The following is a 22,438-nucleotide window of genomic DNA, read 5'->3' on the forward strand; positions in this document are numbered from 1 at the left end:
TCTTTTGTCTCCCACCTCCGAGGATCTGGCTTTGGGGTAGAGAGAGAGGAGAGAGAGGTGCTGGCTGCGCAGTTGTGGGCCTGCACTTTCGCTGTTTGCTGCCGGGATCGATACACCATATGGACCGCAATGTTTGTGGCCACCCACAATGGACCGCAGTTCGTTTGCGGCCAAGCACCACCCGGGGATGGACCTATGGATCAACGTGGCACCTATGCCATACAGGTGAACCACTAATAATTAACACCAAGTGCACCACAAGAAGAGCAAGAGACACCTGCAGGGTTAGGGGTTGTCGAATTTATTTTTATTCCAATGAACAATGGTGACTGCACCGATTGGTGGTGGGGTGGTGCTTTTGATGCTGGGAAAGGGTGCTCTGCACGTTATTAAAGGCCGTCGGCCACAGAGCACTCGTGGGTTGGTGTATCGATGTTGGCAAGCGCGCTCTCTCTATGCATAACATCTGCATGTGTTCCTCCAAAAACAGGTCCTGGATCGTAGTGTAAATAGCAGCGTAGTCGTGTAAATAATGCTCCCTACCGGCTGTATGTTTAGTTTGCGAATTCTTTCCGGATTCGGTTATCCTGTGGGTGTGTTTCTGTGAGGAGAAGGGTGCAACGTCGCAGGGGGACATATTTACTCATTTGTGAATATCTGTAAAACTGTCGCACTCAGGGTAGAGTTAATAGTAGAGGGAACTACATTGCGTGCCACACTAAAGTAGGTAAAAATTTATCGGGTCGGGACGCCCCGAGGGTAGAGAAGGGTGCAATGTTGCGAATATGGAATTTGGCCTCCATATCCGCTTGTAAATATTCCCCTATTTTCTCCAATACTCCCCAACTTTCCCCGATCCCCCATTCCCTAGTCCCATTGCATGTAAATAACAATCAGTAGAGCCGACCTTCCCCTTATTCCCCCATTAAATGTCGTGCCCAGGTCCACCGCACCACACGTAGCCAACTTTCGGACATCTTCCTAGTTATTCTTAATCTATGTCAGTTAAGGCCTCGTTTCCATTAATTATGACTCTTCGTTGCACCAGAATGTGATTATATGGCATCAGTAGTGAGTTTAGGACCTTTCCCATACCTCCTCCCATCTTCTTCCCCAAACAACAACAATAACAACAACTACAACAACAATTACAACTACAACTACGACTACAACAACAGAGGGGCGGGGAGTGTGCGTCCTCACACCGGCTCGGTTACCCGCCATGACCATACGCTCCACGGCGTTACCCCGAAGGGGCTGGCTGTCAGCTCCTCGTCAGGGGCGGAGCCAGTAACCCCCCCACGCACCCAATGAGAAGCAACGTGCCGATTCCACGAGGCGGAGCTAACGAGCCGAGGGCGTGTCACTCCCCGCCGGATATACGCGGCCCCGCGCCGGATGTGACGTGAGATGCGCCCCCAGCCTGGAGAGAGAAGTCGCCACCCCTCGAGCGCTGCAATACCTCCACCACATCTCTTAAACTGGACCGTACGTGATCCTGCCCTGAGCACAGGTGCACCTGGAGCGATCGCTACCCGCTTTCCTGGCCATCAAACCCCGTGTGAGTGAGCCTTGTCCCGTTTATCTGTCGTCTGTTGGGGTTAATATAAGTGTGTTTAAGTGCCCACCTTCCTATGTTTCCCTCTTGTCCCTGTAATCTAAACCTTCCGCATTATTGTAATAACAACCTTTGAGAACCGTATCCCTGGTGTCGTGTCGTATTAATTCCAGCCGTGTGTCTTCTTTTTCCTTCATTGGTCTAGCATAGCGCGATTAGTCAACGTTCGGGCACAATCGGGTAACTTGTGCAGACGTGGTCATACCATAAAACCGCTCGGTAAATAACATCCAAGCCACGTCTGTAACAATATATATATATATATATATATCACTCAATGGTGAAGAATCACTTTTTAAAAAGTCTCGTATCTGGTTCCATATTCTGATCTTCACCAACATCGAATCAATTTGTCTGTCACACACACACACATCTCCACCAAATTTTGTCCGAATCCATCCACAACTTTTTTGAGATATCCTGTTCACCTGCTTGGGATAGGATCCCATGCTGACAGACAGACAGGGGTAAAAACATAACCTACATCCAACTTCGGGGGCGGAGGTAACTAGAAAGCATTTGAAAATGCAAAGCCCCGTCCGCATCCGTTTTATACTCAAACTAAACCTGACAAAAATGACAGTTTAAAAAAAATTGTACATTTTATTCATTTGTGTTCTCTATATTCTCATAATAAAGGCTTGTTGAAGATTTGATGACAAAAGCTCAATTGGTAAAAATGTTATGGCCTGGACAGACACACAAGCTCAATGGTAAATAAATAAACATGCAAGCGATGATTTTTTTTTTTTTTTTTAAAGAAAACCGGCCGTCTTGTGCTTGATGTGCTGCAACAGGGCTAATTAGGCCTAGATATAGTCACTATGACTATTTACAGCCTTTCACAATTTGACCGAATTTTTTTTTCCCCATATTCAGAATAAAAGGTTTCTTGAAAATTTGATGACGAGACAACCTTTAGAGGCCATTTTTCCCCGCAGAGCAGGGGTTGGCCCTTTTCGGACACAATGGTCCCCTTTTTGAGGCAATGTTTTATGGCCGGATGCTCTTCCTGCTGCCAACTCTGTTCGTCGCCTCTTGCGACACACAGGGAATTACCAGTGAACTGGTGCTCAATTTGCCGACCTCCGAAGGATGACAGGCTGAGTCAACCCCTCTGGCGTTAATTCGGCGATCGACCGGTATTAGAACCCAGGATCCTAGGATCCCAAGCCGGCACCCTAACCGCTAAGCCAACACCAGGCATGAAAATTTGATGACAAGCTCTGGACAGACAGACGCGATTGCAAAATCCCATCTCCCACTGCATGTGACGAGGGGAACGTGCTATAATGTACGTATTTGCAAGTTTGAGTTGTGTGCTTGTAATAATCGATCCCAGCATGTTTCTGAACAGGTCTGGTCTTAACCAACCTCAAACCACCACATGTTCGGTCATCTAAGACTCGAAGAGTCCAAGTGACACCGAGCAGCAAGCAAGCTCCATTTGCCTTTGCAATTAATTTATGAATAGTTCATTTTTCAACAATACCAACCTCATGTACACGGCTCAACCAACAGCAAGCACACCTTTTTGTGCACACACCGGCCTGGGAATGGCTTCAAGCTTGAATTAATGAATATAATAAAGGTAAAGCATCATGAACACAACAAATATATTACACGGCATCAAACAAAATAAAATATATATTTCATGTAAGGAGAGAAAGCACAATGCACATATCAGATTGGTTACCCAAGTTCACACCAAATCATGTCCAAAGAAGCTCACCGAATTGATGATAAAACATTGCTTATGAGGACAGACAAAGGAGTTTTGAATGCTATAATTACATCAGTTAATTTGTTTAGTAATTACTCGTACTTAAAATTAATGCAAACACAAGTGGCATTTCCACCCGTCCACTTTCCTCTCCACCCCTCGCCTCTTTCTCCACCAAATACCATTTAATAGAGTGCTTATAAGCCCAAGTGTGACCTCATTTGGCTGTTATATAACACAGGTACAGAGAGATGTAAAGGCTTTGATTGATTCAAAGTCTTTTCGTGTTCATTGTGTACCAGAATTCCCTGCAGAGACTGGCAAACCGAGTCGATGCTTTATGGCGTATAAGCAACGATGCATCGATAAATCCCACCGATTCGCAGAGCACGACTCGTGGTCATAGGCCACCATCGTCTCCTGCGGATATCTTGGCTAGACCGTAGAGTTCAGCCAGCCCGACGAGTGTTGCCGACACAATTCCAATAATCAAGGGCTGATTGGGAAAGGATGGAAAAATGGAAACAACTGGGTGAGCAAAGCAAAAGTTCCATTTGCAAGCAACATCAGTTGAATATGAAGCGAACCGACCAACTTTAAACATTTCCTGGGTGTACCAGGTCCAACAAAGCACTGTGCAGACACCGTTTTGTAAAATGTACACTCGGCATCACCACTTTGTTTGGGGAAGGACTGCATTTTGGATTCTCGCGATATTACAAGAACAATCTCCAGTGATAATAACGACACTCTTGCAACTTGAGACTACTAGACTTGGTCGAGGTTTGTGTCGGGCTGCATTGGTGGACAGTTCAAATGATGGACTTCATCAACTGAAGGTCCCTGGGATAAAGATGACACTTCCAAGAACAGCAGCTTCTTCCGATGACTCATCCAGTTACAAATAAAAAGTAGGATAAAACATTTGAATAAATTAGCAACTGGAACAGCACTCAGTAGATCGCCAGGCTCAAGAGTTTATGTTTTGTATCCCACTGATAGGCCGGATCTGGATCCGGACCAGAACCAAAATCGAGTCGCTTGTTTTTTGTCGCCGAACCAACTCATTCACCTACATTTGTCATAATCCGTCCATAACCTTTTGAAATATCATGATATGTATCGTTTTTGGCCCTATCACTCAATGGTGAAGAATAACTTTTAAAAATTACCGTGTTCAGATCTCAATAATCAATCAAAAATCGGTTTATTCCAAAAAGACTTGCACAGCGATAGGCTGAATTAGTCAATTTACAAATACTACAGAGATAAGAACAAAAAAATAAAATGGCTCAAACAAAAAATAGGAAATACATAGGATTAGCCGTCCAAACCAAGAAAATACAAAACACAGATTTCTAACAAAACACAACAGGCGTCAAACTCATTAACACAAGGACCTCATCCAATTCTTATTCAAAGGGAGGTTAAAAAGGGGATGGGCAGCACTTGCAGTGGTTGGTTCAACATCTAATAGTAGATAACATGCCAGAACTCCTTAAGTTATTGTTCCTCGGTGGGGGGAGCCAATCTCTGTGTATGTTTGATTTTAAAAGTACATTCCAAAATTGAGGGAGAGCTGTTCGAGCCTCTCAGAAAGAACAGGAATATCAAGTACCTGACAAATGTCTGCACAATATTTGGTTCTACAAAAGTCACTGGAGAGAATTATACGAAACGCTTTCCGTTGCAGTTTCTCCAAACATTCCTTCCGGGCTTTATTTAAGCCACAAAACCATGTGGGTGACGCATATTCCAAAGTGGGTCTAACATACTGTAAATATACTGTTATTGAATCAGAAACTTGGATATTACAACGTTTCAGTTTCCGCAAAAAGTAGAGTTTTCTGTTGAAGGTTTAACACATGGCCTGAACTTGTGTCCCATTTCAGGTTTTCTTGCACATGGATGCCTAACAGTTTGACACAATCTGTTTGATTAATAGCTGAGTCTCCAATATGAAGACTAGGCCCCTCTGCCAGAAGTCTTTGAAAATATGTAATAATGACGGCATTTACTAGTGTTAAGATTCATATCGTTTTTAAATGACCATTCTTGGAGACCGGCAAGTTGCTGCTGCATACGACTAGTTTGTTCAGTGTCACTATAAGTTTGACAAAAGGTCACGTCATCAACATACTTGTGTGAAACTTCAGGATAACCAGAAACAAAGTCATTTATCATGGGCAATAAAGCAACCAAACCAATTTTTGTGCCTTGAGGAACCCCAGCATTGGTTATTTCCCACGTGGAAACTTCCCCGTTGTACCGTACAGCCTGACTTATATTGGATAAAAAACTACAAATCCATGGGATAATAGATGGTCAACACCAAGATTAATAAGTTTATCAACAACAAAATCTGTATTCATATAATCACCAAAATCGAACCGATTCGTCCGTGTCACACACCCAACCTGTCCATCAAATTTAATCCAAATCAATCCTCAACTTCTTGAGATATCTTGATCATAAATAGACAGAGGTGAAAACATAACCTCCCCTCACCTTCGGTGGTGTAAGTAACCAGTTTAAAACTTACCGGATATTCTTCAAATTACATTCTGTGTGGTTTGTGTACAAAGTCAAGGCTCGTGGAAGAACTAGAACGCAGAATGGATCAGGACACAACGGTACGAAAGGAACAGTACACGGGGGTGGGGGAGAAACACCAACAGCTGAATGGAAGGATAAAAGAGAGGGAGACTTGGACAACACAATGGGTGTGGGGAGGACAGGATGGATACAGAAGGAAACTCTTAGAAAGGAAAAACTGGAAATTGCGAGGGAGGAGGGCACGGGTGGGGGTGGGGAGTTGTTAACGGGGGTGGAAAAGCCCATGGTTTTGGATTGGGGATGAACTGAGGTGGTGGTGTCCAGTCGCCTTAAACACCTGGCGGAAAGAATGAGATTCAAGAGAATGTGGAAGTTGGTTCCACACTTCCACATGTGGGGGGGGGGGGGGCGGGGGGGGGGGAAGAGGAACTAATGAGTGAAGGTGAGCAGTGATCCTGCATTTAAGTAGTTTCACCAGAACAGGGTTGATGATGGACCGTGTGAGCCCCACAGAAACCTGGGGGCACAAAGCATGGAAAGAGCAGAGTGTGCAAGGTGGTAGAAGATGGACCACCGACCTGTCTATGATGGAAAAGTGATAGGCCCACAGACTCAGCTTCATCCCAGGAGATTCCAATGATCTTGAAGGCCTTGGTTTCCAAGGTGTCAAGCTGAGCAAGTTGTGAGGTCGGGGAGCCAGCACAGAGAGGAGAGCAGTGCTCAATCAAGCTACGGATGAAAGCCTTGTAGGTGGATAAGGGTTCAGGTGTGCCAAGGACGGACTTTGTACGACGGAGAATGCCCAGTTGGTGGCTGGCTTTAGAGGCCAACTTTGAAATGTGGTTTGCCCAAGAAAGATCATGGCTGATAGTGAGACCCAGGAGTTTCAATGACTGAACTTCCTCAAGAGGATTGTTAAGAAAGTAGATATGAGGGTTTGCTAGACAGTCCTTTTGGAGAGAGATCGTGAGAATGTGAGATTTGTGAGGATTGAAAGACATATTCCAAGTGTTTGAGAAGCTTGTGATTTTTTCAAGGTCTGAAGAGAAGGAAGGCTGCAGCCTGCCTGTCCAAAGGATGAGGGATGTCACAGAAGAGTCATTGGCAAATATTAGGTGTACCGGAAAGTAATGTTTTTAAAGCTGTGTATTCCTCGTTTAAAAACGACATCACTTTTCAGTACACCGAATATATAAAGGGGATTTTCCAGAGTCAGAGAGATCATTGATGAAGATGGGGAATAGGACAGGGCCCAGAACACTACATTGGGGCAGTCCAGCCTTGAAAGTGAAAGGAGATGAAAGGATTCTGTTGAGAGCCCCACGTTGGCTACAAGAGCAGAGGAAGTCAGTTAGCCATGTGTGGAGTTTACATTGGATGCCATAGGCAGAGTTTGGAGAGCAAGGCAGGATGCCAGGCTGGATCGAAAGCACGACATATGTCCAGAGAGACGGCCCTGATCTCGTGTCTGACATTGAGGGCCTCCATACAGTGTTGGGTGAGTAGAAGCATCAAGTCCAAGGTTTGGGGACATTTTTTTGTTGCGTTTGGGGACTTGGATCCAGAGCAGGAGTGACCTCGTCTGAATCCAAGTTGGTGATTTGAGATTAGGCTGTTGGAGAAAAATCCACAACCACTGCTCACCGCCACTCATTTACTACTTTTTCCTGCCCGTGGAACCACCTTCCACACTCTCAATCTGATTCGTCCCTCCAGGTCTTCAAGACAGCTGTTCACCACAATCACAAGTCATCCCCCATCCAAAACCAAGGTGTGAGGTAGGGGCACCAGCCCTGAGGGAAGAGCAACACTCCATCAAGATGCGCATAAAGGCCTCGTAGATGGTATTAGAGAGGAACAATAACTTTTCGTTTGTGGGTTTGTGTTTACGTCATTAAAAACATTTAGACCAGCAACGCAAACAATGTGCTTGGATCTGTGAGCAAACTTACGATGGTAGGAGTCGTGAAGAGGTAGTTGGAGATGAGAAACGTACACGCAAAGGTAGCAGCCACAGAAATGAGGAAGTTCACACTCGTAAGCAGCACAACACGGAACGGAGCCGCTGTAAACATGGCACGCAGACCAGCAAAGCTTCACATTGGAGCACTATTTCAAGCAGAACAGCACAAGGCAATTAAAGGCTGAATAAATGGTTACATGCTGATCTACGGTCTGACCTTCTTGGCTCAGTTCACCAAAGAGGCCTCGTTTTTGGAGAGCCTGGGCAGAAGCAGCAAATGAGAAACAAAAGTTTTCAAAAATTTAACAAAATAAGCATTACAATATTAAATAGATAATCTGAGATAAAATAGTCAATTAAAATCTGACAAAGCATTACGTAGTTGGGTACTAAGTAAAACAAAAAAGCCCCACAGTGAAACGAGCTACAAAAACAACCAAGACCGAGCATGCAACAATGCAGATACTCAATGGGTTATATAGATTACAGTAGATCTGAGAATGAACGATCTATATGAAAGTATATCTGGATTCAGACTCGCGCACTGAAACACAGACCGATTACGATAGCCTCTGCATTCCCTTGGGTACAGGGTGAGGATAACAGGTAAGTAAAGAAGCAACTTGCTCTGCAATCCACGTTACGCGTCATGCTTCGGTACTCCTTGGCAGCTTGCCTCGCACGCAATTTTTCCAATCTTGCTTGAAGTGATGGATCCTAAAGGCAGAGGTCAAGACGACGTCAGCATCACGCATCTATAATATAAAAGGAGCACGGTCTCGGTGTGCCTGCGTGCGTGCAGCCGTCAACAAATAGGGGATTTATACGCCGTGCGTATGTTCGCCATCAATTATGATCGACATCTTTTTATCAATCAGATACTAAGCAATCTGAAAACTATGATATAGTTGAGTAAGGTGAGGATAGATAGGCCGGTTTCAATTTGCATTTAAACAAAAACTCTTATTCCATCTTCTTCTTCACTTATAATAATGCCGAGCCTCATTCAATCCCGTTTCTCATATTGATTAGATTCAGAAAAAGCTTGCTATATTCAATACTCTTTCTTTTGACATTTCCATTTTATCCATACAACAGTAATACATCTCCCTATCAAACAGTATTTCCGATTATACACCGCCTTGTAAAGCATCACACAGTAGGTCGCTCGACTTGCAACACAGGTGAGAAAAGGAGCTGCATTTATTCGCACGGTTTTTAAAGGGTGAAAGTTAATTATTTATTTATTTTCTCTGAAAACCTGTCGGTCAAAACACTATACAATCTATTTATTACGCACGCAAAAATGGCAGAATTACCCTCTTCCGCTCTGCACTGTATTCTCCATACATGAGGGGTGATGGGTTTAATTTGACGATTACTGCTAATTTAACATTTTTTTAACCGTTACACAAAACCAAACGGATGACGTCATTGCTCTTCCCGAGCTTCTCACCGGTGGAGGGGGTGGTGGCGGCGCATCCAAAACGATTTCACTTCCTGTGAGCAACTCGTGTAAATATACTTGCTCGCCTGTCAGCAGAGATTAGATGGACAAACGGTGACAACATAATGACAATTGTTTTTCGGTTCTTTATGCATCTTAATGCGATAATGTTTATGCAATAAAATGGCCTTAAAACGATCATTCATTCATGCATCTGTCAGGAGCTTGCAGACCAAAAGTGACATGAGCAATTTACACAGTTGACGATTGTCGAGGATCATGGCAGAGCAGAACTACAGAATAATAATAAGTATTATCATGTTTGCGAGGACAAAGCACATCCAAATAGATTAAAGACAGTTATGCCTTGATGTTCTGTTTTACTATTAAGTGTGTATATATATATATATATATATATATTGTTGCGGATATGAGGATTGTGTTTTTTTTATTGTGTTGTATTGTATAGTAAATTGTTGTGAAATATTGCTTTATTCTGGACCCTCCTTACTCCAGTTATGTATAAAGGTCAAAGGGCGTCCCATAATTAGGTCATAAACAATCACGTCAGCCAATCATAGATTTCCCCCTGGTTGATAGTTATATCTTTATTATGTGTATTAGGGTAAGGCCTTGTCTTCCATTAAAATGACACTCCATTGCACCAAGTGAAATAGAGTAGATTCCTTTCACATTCCCCTTTCATCATTGCCAAGCCTCGATTGCCAATTACATCCCCTCCAAGCCTCCATTGCCAACTGCACAGGTTTGTTACAGTGGTGGGTTGCTGATTTCACCCCAATAGCCGCCATTAAGCATGTGCTCAGCTCGGGGTCAGAGGGCCTGTGCCCACCAATCAGCCGAGGCGAGCTGACCGATGGGCGTGTCCTAAAGGCCGGCGGCTTGATCGCCGGAGGCGCTATAAAAGCGCGCGCGCAAGGTACTGCCGAAGAACATTAAGGGAATCACAAAGCCTGCTATTCGTCGCCTTGCTCGCAGAAGTTGGACCAAGCAAGAGAGAAATAAGGTGGTTGGACAGAGAGACGTGCCAAGAAAGAGTTGAGCCAGAGAACCAGCAGCTTTGGGTTACACAAGCAGCGTTGACTCCACCAGGCAGCGTCGACCCGTTACCCCGCGGGAACCAGATTGCGGAGGCATCGGTGGCCGTCGAGGTCCAACCCGACGTCCCGTGCGGGATCAAGCCGAACCATCTGCCCCAGCTAAACCTTCCCAGTCCTCCTTCCAGCATTTATTCCAATGATTCCATCCTTGTGTACGTGAGTTTGTTTTGTTTGTTCTGTCTTTGGGTTAATTAAGACTGTAGGTAAGCTAGGAATTTGCACTGTGTCCTTCTGGTCCGTCCCTCTGTCTATTTTATTTTATTATCCTTCCTTCTCCTTGGTTTTTTTGAGCATGTAAATAGTAGGAATAAATTTAGTAGTATTTCCAACCTTTTGGTTTTCTTCTTCTTCTTCTTCACATCCGTGTCGCTTTTGTCTTTTCCATATTGAATATCTGTGGTGCGATCCGGCCAACGTTCGGGAATCGGGTTAGTCGGGGCAACTGTTCGGCCGCGGTGCCATCCGCTCGGCAAACACAACATCTTATCCGCGGTCCGTAACAATTGGTGTCAGGAGTGTCGGATTCGGACCTGGGACTAAATTTATTTCGCCCAAATTTTGGAACACCAATTGTACTATTGGCAGTAACAATTGGTGTCGGGAGCGGGGTCGGACCCGAAGCGCGCTTAACGCGCTCAAAATTACGAGCTGCCAAAATTTGTTTTGTTTTAAAGAAAAACCCGAATTTTGAAATCGCGCCATGGCTGGTCAAGGCGACGGGGTGTCGGTGGGAGAGATAGACGGGGTAGAATCGACCCAGGACCTCGGGGAAATGTATGTGGAGGAGGGCAATGAGGAGGTGGTTGAGGAGGTTTCAGGCGCGCAAAATGGCGCTCTCGCGCACGTGGTTACGGCGGCGCCAAATGTCGCCACGGCCGCGACCGTGGCAGCACCGGTGGATTTGAACCTTTTTATGATGCAAATGGAGGCCCTTATGGCCAAGAATAGTGAGCAATTGGGAAACCAAATCGGAGGATTGGAAAACAGAATGGGGGAGCGACTAGGAAATCAAATCGAGAGGCTAGGAAGCAAAATGGAGCGAATCGGCAAAATTGGGGACAGAATGGGTGACCGCATGCAAAAATGTGGGGAGACCATGGATCGCATGGTAGGCGAGAGGGTCCCAAGGGTGCACGAGGAGGTAACGCGGGTCGAGAAGCGCTGGTTGAGCGAGGCGGAGGAAAGCGCAGGTAAAATGACGGGTGTAGACATCGCGACCCGGGGTATGGGGCAGCCGGCGACCGTTGAGGTGGAAGAGGGAATTTTAATAAAGCCAACGGTCGTCGTGGGGAATAAAGAAAAAGTGCTGGGAATTAAAATTGTAGAAACGACAGACGTAGAAGAGCAACAGTCGGAGGGAGAAATGGATTATGCTCAAAGTCCCTGCTCACATCACGATGCTGTGCTTAATCCTTATAAAGATTTGCAGGTGCGCGTGGAGAAGGGAATCCCCCAGGTGAGTCGTGCTGTGTATTGTGCGGGGAGATTTTGCAGGAGGATGTTTGACGACAAGAGAATTGTCGCGCGATTGGGATCGAGGAAGCACCCGGGTGTTGGTGAAGGATCCCGTGTGAGTGGAAATGGCACGCGTGTGAAAAAAAAGTGTGCGTCGGCGAGTGGGTGTGTTATAAAGTGTGGGAGTGAAACCGAGTGCGAGCGAGAATGCACGTCGGGGTGTACGGAGTGTGACACGAGGAGTGAGTTGGTGGTGGAGCGGGTGCGAGGATGCACGTATGGGATGAACGGCGAGGGTGTGCGAGAAAGCACACCTGAGTTGCTGGTAGCGCGAGTGCGAGGGAGCACATCGGAGCGCGGTAGTGGGTGGATGCAAGAGTGCACGCCCATGGTGAGTGTTACGGAGGACGTAACGGAGGAGAGGTGTGGACCGAAGTGTGCGAACGGCGAGTGTGCGCAAGAGTGTGCGCGAGAGGTGTGGTGTGTAACAGGGAGTGCGTTGGTGGAATGTACGGACGGCTTTGGAACGCCGGGTTTTGTGAGGGTCAAAAGGGTCGCGTGTGCGTGTGGGCATGCGAGTAAAGCATCGACGTTGGACGGGTTAGCGTTTAGGGCGACGGATAGCCGATGCGAGCACTCGGGGCGCGGTGCGCTTTGTTGGATGCCAGGCCCGGCGCGGATTGATACTGCGTCGCTTCTCTTCGAAGCGTCGTTGCCGATTCGGGCTTGGCCCCGCACCGCACGGTCGAGTCCGGGCCTTGTCGGGCGAGGCGACCGGTCCGGTTTAAGGGCGAGTGGGAGGAAGCGGGACGGTGCCCCCTCGTGGGGACGGGGTTCCGACCGGGCGAGCCTCAACCATCGGGCCCGGGACCGCAAGGTACCGAGCCGCGATGATGCATGGAACCTCGGCCCGAGCATGCCTCCTCCCCAGAGTCGTGAATGCCGGACGGATTCAAGCTGCAGGCGACCAAACCACCCAAATTCATTGCTCGGCTTTGCGAAGCCGAGTTTAATGATGTCATGACGCACCGAGGCTAGGATATAGCGGACTGTGATGATGATGATGATAGTGTTTTGGACCCGAAATTAAAAAGCGAAATTTAATGATTGGCAAAGGATTGGCAGAGTGATGATTGGTAGTGGTAGAGTGATTGGCAGCTGATTGGCAAATTTTTAATTGGCTGGAATTTGGTGAGCAAAATTTATAGTAGAAGAGGCCCGATGTGGTGGGATGGCAACTCTGCCATCTCTCACAGCGGGGGCAAAGGAGCACTAGTTATGGGGTTTATGGCAGTGAAAACTAGCCCGGGAGGGTTTGGGTAATGTGTAGGGATCTAGAGAAGATGACAATAGGTAACGTTAAGATTAGTTAGTGACAATGATACCTGTAGTGGGGACGCAGGTAGATTAGAGTGGATGATAATGACGTGGTATGTGCTTAGTTTAAAGGGAAGACGGGGAGCACTAAGTTAGCAGGGCAACAGGTAGTGCAGATGATGCCGTGTGTTTGAGGATTGGAAGTGTATTGAGCAGGGTATGAGTAAATGATTGTGAGTTGTAGTGTGATTGCACGGGTGTGCAACTGGACAGGTGGATGGAGCAGTGTATGAGTGAGTGATAGTGATGTGAGTTGTGCTGACCAAATGGTCCAGGAAGGAAGGAGGGTGCAGGTGGCACCAGGTAAGATTGCACAGGTGTGCAAAAACAGAGGTATGGAGAATGGTTGTGTGGAATAAATGGTATGGAGTATATGGAGTATTGGAATGGATGGTCGTGGAGTGAGTATGATGGAAACTGTGGAGTGGAGTGGATGGTGCGAAGGTGTGAATGGGGGAAGGATGGACCCCCATCACGAATACCCGGGGAGGGTAGTGTAAGTGTTAGGTAGAAGGTACAGGTAAATTGTGGTTGGATATTGGCATCTGTGGTGCGGGTGAAAGAATGGTATTTGGATGGGTGCATTAGTGTTGTGGAAATGGCTGGGCGTGTAGCCTGTTAGTGTGTGTAGTTGGTTTGGGCACTCCACCACTGTGAGGATGTCGGCCAGGTGAGGCCGCAGGTGGGCTCCGGGAGCCGGTAGTCGTTGTTGTGGATGGGGCCCGAGGATCCGGAGGACGGACCCGGGTAGCCCAGTGCCAGAGGGCACCGAGGGGTGACAGAGCCAGGAGGGGCCTTCCCCAGTTAGATAGGTTAGGTAAGGAGCAGGTAAGCTCGGGTGGCAACTACAGTGGTGGAGGTGTGCAGGTGGGTAGACCTGCTGGGAGAGCTACACGACCCAGCCCGGAAATTGTGCAAGGGCACCGGGAGATGAATCGGGGGAGTGAGACCCCAAATTGAGAAGCACCACAGTTTGGTCAATGGGAATTGGTTTTTAGAACCCATAGTGTAAGTTGGCCAATGGATTGGCAGGGAAAGACCCCGGGTAGTGTAAAGTGTATTAAAGTCATTTAGAGGATAGTTAGGATTGAAGTCTCCTCGCACCATCTGCATCCACTCACCTGGGATGACGTACCTCCACACCATGCCATGTTTTAATTATTTTTGATGCAAATGTTTGGAATGAGAGACGCATCATGACGTGGGTGTGACATTGTGCTTTGTTGTTCCATCTCTTCCTCCTTATGAGGATTGATGATGAATTGGGTGATGGCAAATTTTGGCTAGAGGGATTGTGGTGACGAATTTGGAATAGAAGAAATATGGGGAAGACGTGACGGTAGTGACGAATTTGTAAATGTGTAGATTTTTGTAAATATGGGGTAAGGGCAAGGGTAGAGTAGGTGACAGGGGGGGTGACGTATGGAAGGGACGAGCTTTTCTCACTTCGCTCTCCGTACGCATTTCGCCTTGCATTGCCTTGTTTGATGTGTACTTTTGTGACCTTGTGACCTTACCCCTCGCTCATCTGTCTTTCCCCCCTTTTGTCTCCCACATGAGGACCTGTGCGCCACTGGGCGCCGAGGGGAGCGTGCGTGAGTCCACCATTGTGCGCCCGGAACTCCCAGAACCAGCTGTCTGCATCGATGCACCACATTATGGACCACATGTCTGTGGCCGAGCACCACTTATGGACCCCATGGGTTGGGGCATGGCCCCTCTGCTGGAACCGGCCATGAAGGCCCGAAATCTTGCTGGCGGACCTTGATCACAGGGCACCGTTGCCCCACAGGTGAACCACACTAGTCGGCCCTGTGGGCCATAAATAAAATTTTAAAAAATGGACACGTTGGGTGCATTTTAATAGTGTAAATAGGCCGCCAGCAAAGGAAGATGACAACACCAGGAAAATAATAATAGCCAGCAGAGGGAGCCGAAGAGCAAGAGACCACCTGCAGGGTTAGGGGTTGTTGTTTTTATTTTCATGAACAGTGATGACTGTGCACTGATTGGTGCTTGAGGGTGTGTTGGTGCGTTTTGGTGCTTTCATGGTGCGTCGATGCAGAGCAGACTGTCTCCCCCCAGAAAGAACAATCACAGGTCCTGGGTTACGTTTTGTAAATAAAGTAAAGCCATTGTAAATAATGATCCCCACCGTAAATGTATAGTTTGAAGACCATTCCGCAATTCGGTTAGCTGTGGGCGTGAATTTGTTAGGCAGGGTGCAATGGAGCAGCGGGACATATTTATTTATGTTTTAAAACTGTCGCACTCAGGGTCAGGTTAAAAGTAGAGGGAACTACACCTACGTGTCACACTAAATTAAAGTTATAGGCCCGGGACGTGCCTAAGAGGAGGAGGGTGCAGTGTTGCGGATATGAGGATTGTGTTTTTTTTATTGTGTTGTATTGTATAGTAAATTGTTGTGAAATATTGCTTTATTCTGGACCCTCCTTACTCCAGTTATGTATAAAGGTCAAAGGGCGTCCCATAATTAGGTCATAAACAATCACGTCAGCCAATCATAGATTTCCCCCTGGTTGATAGTTATATCTTTATTATGTGTATTAGGGTAAGGCCTTCTCTTCCATCAAGATGACACTCTATTGCACCAAGTGAAATAGAGTAGATTCCTTTCACATTCCCCTTTCATCATTGCCAAGCCTCGATTGCCAATTACATCCCCTCCAAGCCTCCATTGCCAACTGCACGGGGCACAGGTTTGTTACAGCGGTGGGTTGCTGATTTCACCCCAATAGCCGCCATTAAGCATGTGCTCAGCTCGGGGTCAGAGGGCCTGTGCCCACCAATCAGGGCCGAGGCGAGCTGACCGATGGGCGTGTCCTAAAGGCCGGCGGCTTGATCGCCGGAGGCGCTATAAAAGCGCGCGCGCAAGGTACTGCCGAAGAACATTAAGGGAATCACAAAGCCTGCTATTCGTCGCCTTGCTCGCAGAAGTTGGACCAAGCAAGAGAGAAAGAAGGTGGTTGGACAGAGAGACGTGCCAAGAAAGAGTTGAGCCAGAGAACCAGCAGCTTTGGGTTACACAAGCAGCGTTGACTCCACCAGGCAGCGTCGACCCGTTACCCCGCGGGAACCAGATTGCGGAGGCATCGGTGGCCGTCGAGGTCCAGCCCGACGTCCCGTGCGGGATCAAGCCGAACCATCTGCCCCAGCTAAACCTTCCCAGTCCTCCTTCCAGCATTTATTCCAATGATTCCATCCTTGTGTACATGAGTTTGTTTTGTTTGTTCTGTCTTTGGGTTAATTAAGACTGTAGGTAAGCTAGGAATTTGCACTGTGTCCTTCTGGTCCGTCCCTCTGTCTATTTTATTTTATTATCCTTCCTTCTCCTTGGTTTTTTTGAGCATGTAAATAGTAGGAATAAATTTAGTAGTATTTCCAACCTTTTGGTTTTCTTCTTCTTCTTCTTCACATCCGTGTCGCTTTTGTCTTTTCCATATTGAATATCTGTGGTGCGATCCGGCCAACGTTCGGGAATCGGGTTAGTCGGGGCAACTGTTCGGCCGTGGTGCCATCCGCTCGGCAAACACAACATCTTATCCGCGGTCCGTAACAATATATATAGATATATCGTATTCATGTGGATAGATATACATTGTGAATGTTAGTTAGCTTAAATACACGCACTTTTCCTTTCTTCATCCTGGATCCGAACCATTTCCCGCCAACACCATGAACATTTCAACATCATGCCACTAGCGGAGAATCCAACTCAAAGGACATCATTGAGCCTTCCTTTCACAGGCAGCCATCAATCATAAAGTGACAGTGATGCACAAATTCTCGCCTCCTGCCCCTTCCCAGAAAAATCCACCGCGAAGGCTTCGTCCGACCAATCAGCGGTGAGGGGTGAGGGTCAGTCCAACATCATGGCCTCCACATCAATGGTGCTTGAAGACGTATGACTAAATGTAATATTTTGTGTGCTCTATGTCCGTCACACTGTTTCTAAAGGGTTGTGTTGCTGTCATACTGAACAAGTCTCAGGCATTGTAAACAGCAGCAGTGGTGGTAGTTTGGGCAATAAAAACATTTAGGGCCAAATTTATAATCGTTAATCGTGCAATGATCACTCGTTCAAAGTTAGTTGCCAATTGCCGAAGAGTGATTATCTAATGTGGTTCAAAACCTTATCACAAGTGTTTAAATAACAAAAGCTTTTACACATCGGCGAGGGCATGTTTAAGAGTGCGCTTAAGGCCTTGAAGCGAGCATTGCACGGCTTATAATAATTGGTAGCTAACATGGGACGGTGGATATAGACGTGCAAGAGGAGGCAGAAGAGGGTAGGAATATGGCAGTTTGCCGACGTGCATTGAGAATCTTCGAGGATAGATGCAATCCTCTGGAGAAGTACGACAATATCAAATTTGTCTGGAGTTAGACTCTCGAAGGAATCATTTCTTTGGCTCCTGAATCTAGTGCAAGATGACCTGATTCAACCTACGATGAGGAGCAATGCGCAAAATCTCCTCCAACAATTGTTTGTGGCGCTGTGATTCTATGCATGCATCATTTCAATTGGATGTTGGAGATATGGGCGGGGTTTCACAGGCTAATCAGCTGTTTCTCTCCCTTCGTAAATTGCTATTTAGACGGTGATTAGTTGTGCACGTACAACGATGTTTTTGTCAGCATTTAAGAGTTTGGTGTGTGTGTGTTAGCAAGACGCTCGCTAAACGCCTTTCATAAATTCAGCCCCAAGTGTGCAGCTCAATCACATTTCACACCAAGTCCTCAACCAACAAGATCGCCAAGCAAGCCTGTGGCCTTCTTCATCATACAATAATAAGTCATAACCACTGCCGCCGACCATCGAAATGGCCAATGTGTGCAATGAGATGAAAGGCCTTTTGCAATGTAGAAAATCATGCAATAGAAATGATAGTATGAACAGCGGTAATGACTTATTATATGATGAAGGCCAAAGGCTTGCTTGGCGATCTTGTTGGTTGATGACTTGGTGTGAAATGTGATTCCAGATACTTACGGATGTCTACTTGCTGGCGATGTCAGGCACTACACATGAAAATAAAAAAAGGAAATTTGTATAATTTTGTTTATAATGTACTGTCAAGTCTGCGGCTGATGAAAATCAGCCTTGGACGGATAGCCGGTCAGTCTTTATCTCCCTGCTTTGCAAGCCGCGCGCGGGACGGGACCAAAATGCTTACCTGCACGGACAAAAGCCACATGGGTTTATTCTCGGACCCATCATGCAAACAAGACACAACAGAGAAAATGTACAGTAAGGAATTTAATCTTACTATAATTCACCAAATGTCCGTCAGTCTGTCTGTCTGTCTGTCCGTTCGTTCAAAGCTACCGTAATAACTGCTGAACCGATTGCAACGATATTTTGGGTGGGTAATCCTGGGATCTCCAGGAGTAAAATAGGCTATTTAGTTTTCCCAATTTCAGCTTTGGTCTCCAGCATTCTCAGATTTGGACTCCCGCATAACATTCGTGTTCGCATAACGTTCATTGTGACGATGTTGTTTTCCCGGGTGCCACACAAACGGCTGCACCGATTGCTGCACAGCTGCACCGATCGAACTCGGTGACCTCGGACAAAGACCTTTTATGAGGACACGGGTTGAATCCCTGCTTGAGATAATTCCAACCCCCTCGCTCCCCGCCATCACGGCCGTCTCTCCAACTTACAATCCCACGAGATATGTGGAAAGGACGACCCAAAGCCAATATAAACATCATTAAACATCATTCGTATATAAACATCATTAAAAGTAAATAATGACTACGGCCAAAGTTCAAACGACATTTAATCTCTACATAAGAGAATTCCACATAGCTATTTGGGCGGTGAATACACTAACAGATCGTTGTCTCCATCGATCTTGCCAAGGCCGTAACAGCTATCGGCTCAAAATCCTTTTAACTGTTGATTTGGTAGTTTTTACAATGAAGGAAACATTAACAATGTTGTTTAAAGTTTATTTTGTGGCGGGGAAGAGAGGCGGCGGAACATGCCATGATGGTTTCTACTTTCTGAACGTGAACTTCACAGATCGCCATATGCAGATTCTGGGGTCAATAGGTCAAAGGTCAGAAGTCATGTCAGGTAAAAATGTGCTAACTTGGGCATAGCTGAAAGGATTTAAATCAAACTTGATACAAGTATTATGTAATAATGTGGGCGCAGGTATATCAGTCGATGTCGTGACTTCGAAGAGTGCCGTTCTAGTTTCGAAATAGTTCAAGGTATGTAGAACAATAACAAAAAGGTCGGAACATAATGGTCACGGATTCCATGAAAATGACTACTATCTGCAGTGTATTGTCCACAAGTGAGGAGACTGATGCGCCATGGTGCTTCATGCAGGGAGGGACGCACATGACCTCAAAAAATCCACTCACATGCGTACATAAATCTATTTATTATGTACAAGATTGGTGTTCCCGTCAGCGAAGTGATGGGTTTTATGTTCTCGTGTAACTGAAATGGTCATGAATCCAAACTAGGCGGTTTATTGGCGGTCTCAACCGAATCTCAACCATCTTAACCACATTTCCAAGCTGGCCTCCAAAGCCAGTCGCCGACTGGGCATCCTCCATTGTGCGAAGTCCTTCCTTGGCACACCTGAGCTCCTCACCACATACAAGGCTTTCATCCGCAGCTCAATGGAGTACTGCTCTCCCCTCTGGGCTGGTGCTCCTGCCTCACACCTAGCTCGCCTTCACGCTGTTGAAACCAAAGCGTTCAGAATCATTGGAATCTCCCGCGATGACGCTATCTCCGAGGGCCTTTCACTTACTCACCGCAGGCAGGTTGGTGGTCTTTCCGTCTTCTACCGACTCCTCTCCGGCCTTGCTCCCCCAGCTCTCTCTGTCCCCCAAATATTCCTACAGGTCGCACAAGATCTGCCTGCAACCCTCTTATGGTTAAACTGCTAAAATCAAGACTCTCTGCTCACCTCCACTCCTTCATTCCTCTTTTCTCCCACCTCTGGAACAATCTCCCTCACTCTCTTCAATCCCACTCCTCCCTCCAGGTCTTTAAAACGGCTGTTCGCCACCATCTCTTATCTTCCCCAATCCAAAACCTTGATCTTTTCTACCCCCGCTAATTTCACCCCAAATCCACTTTTTTGAGGTGCCGACTTCTTTCCTGGAAGTCCTTGGTGTCCTTGCATTTTATACCTATCCTGACTCCCCCCAGGCCCTCTCCCTCCCACACATCTCCCGATGTCCCTGCTCTCAAATGTTGTGTTTGTGTGCTTCCTCCCCTTCTCTCCCCATCTTGTCGACCGCTCCCCTTCTTATATACTTTGTTTGCTTGTTTGTTTGATTTGTTTGTTTGATAAATGTTAGCTCTTTCACGAGCCTCGACTCTGTATACAAAAAAAAGAAAAGAAAAAGATATGACTGACCAGAGTAGTTGAGCCTTTGCCTTCAATCACCACAGAATCAAATGGATATTGTGCACACCGCATGAGAACGGTTCATTCAATGAACGGACAGATTGTGTCATTGTCGATGTAGTGTGAAAAACCATTCGCCTGTCATCCATCCACCTATTACATACGCATTTGGGGAGGGGTCGCTAAACGGATAAAAACCGAGAAAGGGAAGAGAAGAAGAGATAAGATAGAGACAGAGGGGAAAAGGAAGGAATACTGAGGGAAGAGACGAGGAAAAAGCTTGGGACATTTACAGTACCTCGGCTCCGCATTGCGGAAAACGTGCGGCGAACTTCCGAGAAGGGTATAGGTTGTGCCTGTGGTGGGTCATCGGTCGTGCAGGGACGAACATACGCCCCGACGAGGCACTGCAGCTCTGGTCCGGGCAGCAATCTCGTCGCCATGGCTCCAACGTTCCCTCCTTCTCCACTAACTCTGACCTCTTCTTTCGTTACCCTAACCGACTAACCGCTGTCAGCATTTAAGCCGCTTGGAGGCAATAACGAGCATCATTCGACATTACCCAACTTTAAGTTTCATGATAAAAGCATCTGCCTCAACCATCACATTGTAAATTGTCCAGCAAGTCTCAGTCACCACCCAGCGTCAAATGTATATACAAGTACATTGATAATGCTGGAAGATACATTTCCATCGAAGATATTTGAAATTTACACGAGCATAAGGCACTGACAACGTCATGGCTCATATGCATTTGCCGAAACAAGCACAAAAGCAATACGTAATTACAACGGCCCTCAGTCGAGAGCATACCTCCACCTGGTTGGCCATTTCACTCAATGGTGAAGAATCGCTTTAAAAATTCTACTGGCTAGATCTGGATTCTTCACCAAAATTGAATCGATTCTTCCTTGTCACACACACAACCTCTCCAACAAGTTTCTTCCAAATCCATCCATAACTTTTTGAGATATCCCGCTATGTATCGTTTTTGGCCCCATCTCCCAATGGTGAAGAATCACTTGAAAATTAAATAATTCTCATATCCGAATCCATATTCAGATCTTCACCAAAATTGAATCGAATCGTCCTTGCCAGACACCCAACCAACCGGTCCACCAAGTTTTGTCCAAATCCATCCACAACTTTTTGAGATATCCTGCTATGTTTCATTTTGGCCCTATCTCCCAATGGTGAAGAATCACTTAAAAAATTATAGTAACCGGATCCGAATCCGGATCTTCACCAAAATCTAATCATTTCGTCCTCGTCACATATGCTACATCTCTGGCAAATTTCGTCCGAATCCGTCCACAACTTTTTGAGACTGTGTTCACAAAGACAGACAAGGGTGAAAACAAAACCTCCATCCACCTTTTGGCAGAGGTAATAAAGTACAATTCTACAACTTTAATTTATTTTGCACAGTACCTAAAATTCAATAAACTAGTAATAGCCGTCCAAAACCATGTTGTGAAACGTCGGCCGAGGACGTCACTTTGTTTCCTTCTACCCTCGCCTTTATTCACTTTTAAATCCGTTTTCGCTGCAACCGCTTGAGCAATTGACATGAACCTTTCAGCATAGGATCGCCGACCCATGGATACATTTTAAACAAAGTTACATAATGATTGAATGGAAAATGCAGTCGGCGATCCAAAAAGTCTGTTTTCTGTAGGCATGGGTTGCAGGGTGTTTAATGTATTAGAAATAAACGACCTCGCTGCACTCGGCCTCATTAAACTTAGAAAACCAAAAGGTGTTGTTCCCAC

The 22,438-nt window shown here is 46.3% G+C and overlaps 1 protein-coding gene across 1 annotated transcript; it reads right to left on the reverse strand.

Moving 5' to 3' along the window:
• Window positions 1-2,201: 2,201 nt before the first annotated feature.
• Window positions 2,202-21,286, reverse strand: VMA12 (vacuolar ATPase assembly factor VMA12). The gene is made up of 6 exons (XM_068134756.2): window positions 20,965-21,286; window positions 9,317-9,393; window positions 8,488-8,577; window positions 8,078-8,120; window positions 7,850-7,962; window positions 2,202-3,837 (listed from the first exon to the last, which is right to left on the reverse strand). Exons 1-6 carry the CDS (start codon window positions 21,107-21,109, stop codon window positions 3,742-3,744), a joined length of 564 nt encoding a protein of 187 aa, XP_067990857.1. The 5' UTR covers window positions 21,110-21,286; the 3' UTR covers window positions 2,202-3,741.
• Between the last annotated feature and the right edge of the window lie 1,152 nt (window positions 21,287-22,438).

Source organism: Myxine glutinosa, chromosome 13 (assembly GCF_964187855.1).
Source record: "Myxine glutinosa chromosome 13, kmMyxGlut1.1, whole genome shotgun sequence".
NCBI classification, from domain to species: domain Eukaryota; kingdom Metazoa; phylum Chordata; class Myxini; order Myxiniformes; family Myxinidae; genus Myxine; species Myxine glutinosa.

What these genes read in the sequence shown, in the direction of transcription:
- VMA12 (XM_068134756.2), bottom strand. Translation starts at nt 21,109, where the DNA reads ATGGCGACGAGATTGCTGCCCGGACCAGAGCTGCAGTGCCTCGTCGGG. An exon ending in TTCCGCAATGCGGAGCCGAG is followed by an intron (nt 9,394 to 20,964) that starts GTACTGTAAATG and finishes CTCTGCTGACAG; the next exon opens with GCGAGCAAGTATATTTACAC. An exon ending in CGCGTAACGTGGATTGCAGA is followed by an intron (nt 8,121 to 8,487) that starts GCAAGTTGCTTC and finishes GCTTCTGCCCAG; the next exon opens with GCTCTCCAAAAACGAGGCCT.